We start from the raw sequence: 7,394 nt of genomic DNA, 5'->3' as shown, positions 1-7,394 counted from the left end.
AGCTCGCCGGCTGTGCAGTTGTACGAGCTGACGCGGCGCAGGATGATGGAGATCTCGCGCGACTCCCTGTATCTGTTCTCGTACACGGCGCAGGCGATCTTCTTCGCCGCCGTTGTGGGCCTGATCTTCTTGAATGTGCGGGCCAACGTAGAGGGAATTCAGGATCGCCAAGGCGTGCTGTTCTTGATCGTGATGAACCGTGTGATGAGCTCCACGTTCATCATGATCAATACGTTCAACAATGTGCGTGCCGTGTTCATGCGTGAGCAGCAAGCTGGTGCGTACTCGCCGCTGATGTTCTTCCTTGGCCGTAGTTTCGCCGAGTTTCCCGTACAGATTCTTGCAGTGCTGGTAGAGAGCTGCATCCTCTACTGGATGGTGGGGCTGCATCGTCATCCCGGCTCCTTCTTCTACTACTTTGGTGTGATTGCGTTGCTGTCGCAGGTGGCAACTGGTCTGGGCTTCGCGATCTCCACCTCGTGCCCGTCGCTTGTGGTGAGCTCTGCCATGGCGTCGGTTTCCTTTATGCTGTTGTCTGTAGGCGGTGGTCTGTTCGCAAGCACGGACCGTCTGCGCCCGTACTGGTACTGGTTGGAGAAGCCGTCCTTCATGCGCCACGCGTACATCCTCGTGCTGCGCAATGAGCTGCACAATGTTCCCCACATTGCGTGCGACTACTACCGCTGGGGCGACGGGTACTGCATCAACCAGCCGCGTGACGGACGCACGGTGATGCGTCTGCTTGGGTTTGATGGTGATGCGCAGTCGGCGAGCGTGTACATGTGGGTGTCGCTTGCGATTATGTTCTTCCTGCTCCGCACTATCAGCGTGATCGCGCTGGTGGTGGCTGCTCGCGAGAAGACGTAGCGACACAGACGACTGTGCTGCGTAACGGGTGTTGTGGATAATGCATCACGCGATTTTGTGGCGCCTGGCCGTGGTGAAAGCTGGCAGAGGGAGAATGAGGACACCGCTTCGCCTTCCTGTGGGCCTAGTGGCGGCTAAGGTTAGAAGGTGGAGCGGTGTAGCGGGGATAGATTCATCGATGTGCAATGACGGTGGATGTGGTGTAGGTCAATTTCAGGGCGTTAGACCTCCTGTCCGCGGACTGCAGCCTATGAGTATGCGCGCCCTCATCGCTCTTGCTGAGTTGTTTCGTGCTCTGCCGAGGGTGGGGCGGACGCCTTTAGTGCTTTCTGTCTTTTTGCGGTGCCGCACCCCTCGTGACCATTCTTCTTGCTGTCAGGTTGTGACGCTGCGGCGGATGTGTTGCCGCCCTCTTCTTTCAACTGGTGACGCGCGCGAACACTGGATGAGGCAAGGTGCGCTGGAGCCCGCCTATCAGTGCACATCGTGCTGCGTGTAGGAGATGTGCTTTATTTCTCCAACGGCCGCTGCTTGTGCTTCTCTTTCCTGCTGCATCGTTTTTTTTTTTTGTTTCTCGCTCGCTCTCTCACTGTCTCGACGAGAGATCTAGAAGGGGAAAGCTCTCACATGACCACGTCACGCGCTTATAGCGGTTTTTTTTTTGTCTTTTCATGGGCAGGCGGGGCGGGGATGCACTCACGTGCATCGGTGTGTGCGTTGGTATGTGGGTGCCCGTGATGTTTTGTCTCTCCTGCCACTCTAGCCTCCTCCCTCTTTCTTGCTATTGCTCCGCTATATCTATATATTTATGTATTTGCATTTCGCCATGTGCCCGTGATGCTGGTGTCGTTCGTGCTTGCGTGGAGGGCTTTCACCTCTCTTCTCCCTGGTGCCACGTTGTGGGCCGGCAGGGACTAATTTTCGTCTCTCTTCTATTGTCTGCTGCTACCTTGCAACGCCTCTGCTCTCTCTGTTGGTGAGTCGCGTCTGAGTGCGGGTGCTGTGCCGGACGCTTTCTGTGCTCCTCTTGCTTGTTTTGCCAGGGTGACGGCATACCACTTGTACCGTCCCCAGCGCACATCCACAAGCCTTCCCTCCCTCTCCTCCCCCCTCGTAGCCACCTAGTCGTCGTGTCGCGTGCAGCACGGCTGTGCCCCCGCTCGCGGTGTGTGCTGGTTGGCTGAAGTGTTCTTTCACGGAGTGCAAGAGAGCGTGTTTTGCATGAGCTGCGTGATGGTTGAAACTGCTGCTTCGCTGTGTTCGGTGCGACACGTCTTGGCGCGCTTCCTCCTCTTCGCGCTACGGTTCCCTCTTATGTCCAGGTTACCGCGGTGAGTGGAAGATGGCTGCGCATCTATATCTGGCCAGGGTGTCAGCGTGGGAGGGGGTGGGAGAGCTCACTTCGACACCCGCCGCTGCAGCCGCTCTCCGGCAAAGACCACTCGACTCGTGCTACTCCTGCGCGTCTCCTTCTTTTGACCTCTGGCGACGCTCCACCATCACATATACCAGGTCACGCGCCAGCTTACCCAGCCCACGCTCTTTCTTTCAGTGTGCTCTACTTGTGGTTTCTCTCATGGGTCGGTTCCGTACCGTGGTGCATGCACTCCGCCATACGCACCACAGAAAATGCATTACGAAGTCAACAGCCACGGCGCAAGCGCGTGCGAGAAGGTAGCCGCTCCTGTCGGCAATGCCGGAGCATCTTGACGTGGCCATCGATACTGAGGATGCATGGAAGCGGGCATCACGGACGACGTGTGGGCTCGTCTCTCTTTGTGTCTCCGGTCTTGGTAGCTGGCACTTGCTGTCAGATGTGTTTAAGTGCCCTTCTTCTCGTGGGAAGGGCGTCGCGCCTCTTCCCTTTGCCTTTTCTGCGGTTTTCCACGACGCCATTCATGCCCCTCCCTCCCTCACGCACCTCCTTCATCGATGCCCCCACCCCCTCTCCCTCTCCCTCTCCCTCTCCCCCACTTTCTTCTAGGCCACCCTACCACACGGCATCGCACAGGCAAGAACAAAGCCGACAGCCCAGTTGATTGCCCGCTGCTGCTGCTGCTGTGCGATCCCCTCCCGTGCCCTGCATCGCTTTACCGAGCGTCTTTCGTGGCATCGCGCGTGTATACGCGTGCAAGCAGACGATGCACTGCGCTCCTCTTCGCTCCCTCCCGACATGCGCGTGTAGTGTGCGTGCCCGTGCTTGCTCGGCGATTGGCTCGCTCTCCTCCTCCCCCTCCACGCAAAGGCCCACGGGCGTCACACGACGCCAATACATTCATTGAGGAGACTCGGAAGGGAGACGGCGCTGCACCACTATCAGCATGACCCTCATGCACGACGACGTGCTCGTCGTCGCCGAAGTGTCCGTGTGCAATGTGTCGTGGCTTGCCGTAGATACCCACAGCCTGCTGCTGGCCTCCGCCACCGCTGGTGCGGCACGAATCTCTCAGAAAGAGCAGTGGCAGCAGCACAGGTCACATGATGGGGGCACGTGGACGGAGAACGAAGATTTTCAGCTCGACTTTGTGCTTTACGACGCGAAGGCGAGTGCCATGAACGATAAGAGCGAGGTTGTCGACTACGCCTTCCTCACAGCGCAGCCGCAGCCATCACGGGTGCCTGGCGAGGCTCTGGTAACGTGCCAGGCGCGCCTAAAGCACTGGATGGAGGCCTGCTATGCGGCGTACTACGCAGCACGCTTCATTGACCACCTGCGCAGCGCCTCCCCAGCGCTTTCTTTCGAATACGACTCGGTGCTGAAACTGATCAGCTCGGCAGATGGGCAGCGCACTGTGCGTGGTCTTGTCGCGCCTACATTGGACGGCAGCGGCCACCATCTCATCAGCTTTACCGTACCGCTGCTCGTGAAGGGGCGGGCAGCGAAGGTGTTTCAATCGCTGAACAACGTTGCAGTGCTGTATTGCAAGGTGTCCCATGCCAAGTGGAAGCCATCGTACCAGCTGACCAGCGTCGAGGCCGACGTGCACACGCGCTTCCGCACGGCTCAGCGGACTGGCAGGATTACTCTCATTGCAGAGTCGGTAGTGCTGCGCCTTCGTGACGCTGCTGCTGGCGCAGCAGCGGGTGCCACCACCGAGGGGCGCGCTGCCGACTCTCTTATCTCATTTCTGCACAGCTGAGTCGATTTGCACGGCCTTCCGCGACTATCCATGACCCAGCAGGGTGCCGGCTTCCCAGATCATATTCCACGACTGGAGCATACGCTGTACCGCCGCATCCGCGAGCCGCTACACTTCATGAAGCTGGTTCTGGGGCTCATGGTGGACTTTGGCAGCCCAATCGACGTCAGCGCAAGCTGTAGAGCACTGACTGCAACGGTTGACAGTACCACGCCGCAGCTGCCATTGTCGTGGTCGCCGCCGCCGCCGCAGCATCCACCGCCGATGCGCAAGACGGCCACGTTCTGTGTTGTGTATCGCACCACAAAGATGAGCTTTACCATTGGCCTCCACGACCAGAGCGGTGATGAATGCCTGTCAGTGGAGACGACGTGCAACCAGTACCTGGACACCCGACACGGCGCAACGGTCTCTCGCAGGGTGAAGTTCTCAAGGAGCGCCTCGAGTATGCGCAAGGACGATGACGGCTTCCTCGATGTTGAGGATCTGCGCGTCATAGTGGTGCGCGAGACACTCGAGTGCATGTCGGGTTCCGCTGCCCAGGCCTGAGCGCGCACCGGGATACGGCGGAGAGCGGCGTGTGTGTTGTTGAGTCGGCTGCCGATTTATGTTTTCTTCATGTTAGCGCTGTGGCTCCACGTGTGCAATCTCACGTTGCTCACGTTATTCGCTCGTTCGCTCTCGTTGTGTGCCACTTCCAGCATCTCGCGAGTGTGTGGGTGTGGCGTAGTTTTTTGTGTCGGTCTGCGTCAGCGCGCGTGCGTGCGCGCTTTACTGCTTCGCTTGCTACTCTCCTACCAAGATTCTCGGAGTTGCCTCTTCGCTCTCGCCGAACTCTCCGCTGCCGTGCCGCACTCCTTCCTCTGTCTTCATTTTCTTGGCGGACTGGGCTGATGTGTATACGCGATGTGCCCCCGTTTTCATTTTGCGCTTCCTTCTCCGCTGCGCCACCCCGCATGGACTTTGACCTCTCGATTTCTCTCCCTCTGGCTTGCGTGCATCACGTCAATTGTCTTCATGGATACATGCATGCATGGCTGCCGTCGAATCTGAAGGAGATGCAGCGGGCTCATCACCAGCTGATACGGTTCACACGTCTTTCGCCGACGGACGCTCACGCATGCACGATCACAGAGACGCAGACACACACGCCATCTCTGCTACTGATGCGCGTTAAGCCTTTCTTTGGTATGTGCGCACTTTTCAGAGATCGCCCCCTCTCCCTTTCATCTCTCTCACCCCTTTCCATCTGCCTATTTCTCTTGCTCTCTTCTTCCTCTGTGGTGGCTGCGGAACACTTACTCTCCTTCTTTCTTCCTCCCGACACCACTGCCATTATCGCTGGCCATTTTTTTGTGGTCTGTCGTACCGACATGTCTCTCCCCTCTTCCTGTGCTAGTTGTACATTGGCGCCCTCGGTGCGAGTCGGTGTCGTAGTTTATCATCACCTCCTAGCATACGCCTCACTCGTACTCTCATGCGTACAGGCATACAGAAAAGTCGAGTACATCCGCAGAGGTCCCACTTACTTTAGCTTCATTGATGTGCCGAGCGAGTGCGTGCTTTTTGATCACTGTCTCTGTGCATGTGTCCGTGACTGAGTCTTTCCTCCACCCCCTCTCTCTCTCCGGCTCTGCCTCTGTTTCTGTCGTCGTGCGCACCATCGATCGATTCACAATTGCACACAACCATACGCCTACACGCCTGCACTCACACGCGGGCGCCTCGTTTCGAGACATCCAAGACGGAACACAGGAAGCGCAACAACTACGCAGCCAAACACAACGCGCCACAAGCGTTCACGCTCATTGCTATTCAGCAGCTGATCTTTCCCTCACGCGCGTCTGCCAGCGTGCGTTTTGTGTCGATCTGTATGTGCGTACACTGCTTGTTCTACCAATCCTTGCGCTCGTCCTAGACGCTCTCGCCTTCTTAGAGCGTTACTGAGGACTTCACTGACCCCCTCCCCCCAGTGCTGCTGCTGTAGCTGTGCGTGCCATCCCTCCCTCTCCTCCTCTTCTTTGTTTTGGGTGTTTATAGATCCTACTCTCTTGGTGCGCCTGTGTGGTTGTGCGCTCCGCTTCTCTCTTCCGTTGGCGCAAAAGACACAGGTGTGCGGGCACGGGATCGTATTCGCTTGCTCACATCCCCTGCTCGCCTTCACTCACACACGTACACACACACACGCACACGCTCCCCTTTGAAGGACCGGGTGCCATGAACAGCACCCTGGGCAGTAGCGGGAGTGCCGGTGACGAGGCACCACTCGTTGGCGGCCTTGATGCCCTCACGCTGCGGACCATCAATGAGCAGCAACTCATCATCCTTCGCCAGAAGGAGCTCGTCAGCACCCTCAAGGAGCGCGTAGAGGAGCTCGAGGCCCAACCGTGGCGGGCCGACGTAAAACCGCTGGAGGCCGCGCACAAGGCGGATGGGCGCAAAGGCACGCTTTCCTACGTATCTGAGATGCAGCTGCGACGCCGCGTGAAGACGCTGGAGGACGAGAACAAGAAGCTCAGCGACCTCGTCGACGAGCTGCGCGCGGAGGTGAGCACCATCTCAGCGCAGCTGTACGCCCAACAACTGCACACGCAGAGCGAGAAGGATGTGTGGAAGGCCAAGGCGCGCAATGCCGAAGCGAAGAGTGTAGCCACCGCGCACCTTCTAGAGGCGACGGACAAGCGCAATCAACAACTAATCCACCACCTCGAAAAGCTCCGTAGGGAAGGCGAGGTCAGCGCGTACGAGTGTGCGCAGTGGCGATCACTAGCGACCACCACGGCCAGTCATCTTGATCACGCAAACCGGCGCTACGCAAGAGACCAGATCAACTCTATTGAGGAGGATGTGCATCGCTATGCCGTAAACCGGCTCCGCTTGGCGCGCGTTGCCCCATCGGCCTCTTTATCGCTTGAAAGCGAGACGCCGGAGGAGACCCGAAAAATGTGGAGCCGCAGTGCGCAGCTACCGAAGTTCGATCCCGCACCGCAAGTATTTCAGCAGCAGCAGCAGGAGTCGGTGTGCTCGCAACTTCACGTGTCGCACCAACGGCCACTCTCACAGCTGCTCCCTTGCCAGCCACCCCAGCCCACGGCATCGCACTCGCTGGCCCCGCCAGCATCCAAACACGTGAACGCGGAGACGCATCCGTCGCCGTCGCATTGCGCCGCTCTCGCACAAACATGAACAAGCCTCCGCCGGCGCTCAAGACAATAGAGGCGGTACTCTCCTCTGCAGAGATCGAGGACAAGACGCGCACGCCGTTACGTCGCTAACTCTGGATGCCTACCAGCACCCTCGACTTGCTCAGCCTTATCGAGCAGGGAAGCGTCATGTTCCGACGCTCCACCGTTCTCCACACGCTGCGGCCCCACAGACCGTAGTTTC

The 7,394-nt window shown here is 58.4% G+C and overlaps 2 protein-coding genes across 2 annotated transcripts; both read left to right on the top strand.

The window, feature by feature from the left end:
• Positions 1–3,188: 3,188 nt before the first annotated feature.
• Positions 3,189–4,007, top strand: LDBPK_060070 (hypothetical protein, conserved; the record flags this gene model as incomplete). Its single annotated transcript, XM_003858267.1, has 1 exon — positions 3,189–4,007. One exon carries the CDS (start codon positions 3,189–3,191, stop codon positions 4,005–4,007), a length of 819 nt encoding a protein of 272 aa, XP_003858315.1.
• A 2,217-nt stretch (positions 4,008–6,224) lies between these two features.
• LDBPK_060060 (hypothetical protein, conserved) lies at positions 6,225–7,193 on the top strand (the record flags this gene model as incomplete). Its single annotated transcript, XM_003858266.1, has 1 exon — positions 6,225–7,193. One exon carries the CDS (start codon positions 6,225–6,227, stop codon positions 7,191–7,193), a length of 969 nt encoding a protein of 322 aa, XP_003858314.1.
• Positions 7,194–7,394: the final 201 nt, after the last annotated feature.

This window comes from Leishmania donovani, chromosome 6 (assembly GCF_000227135.1).
Source record: "Leishmania donovani BPK282A1 complete genome, chromosome 6".
NCBI lineage: Eukaryota > Euglenozoa > Kinetoplastea > Trypanosomatida > Trypanosomatidae > Leishmania > Leishmania donovani.
This window is presented reverse-complemented; position numbering and strand designations above follow the sequence as displayed.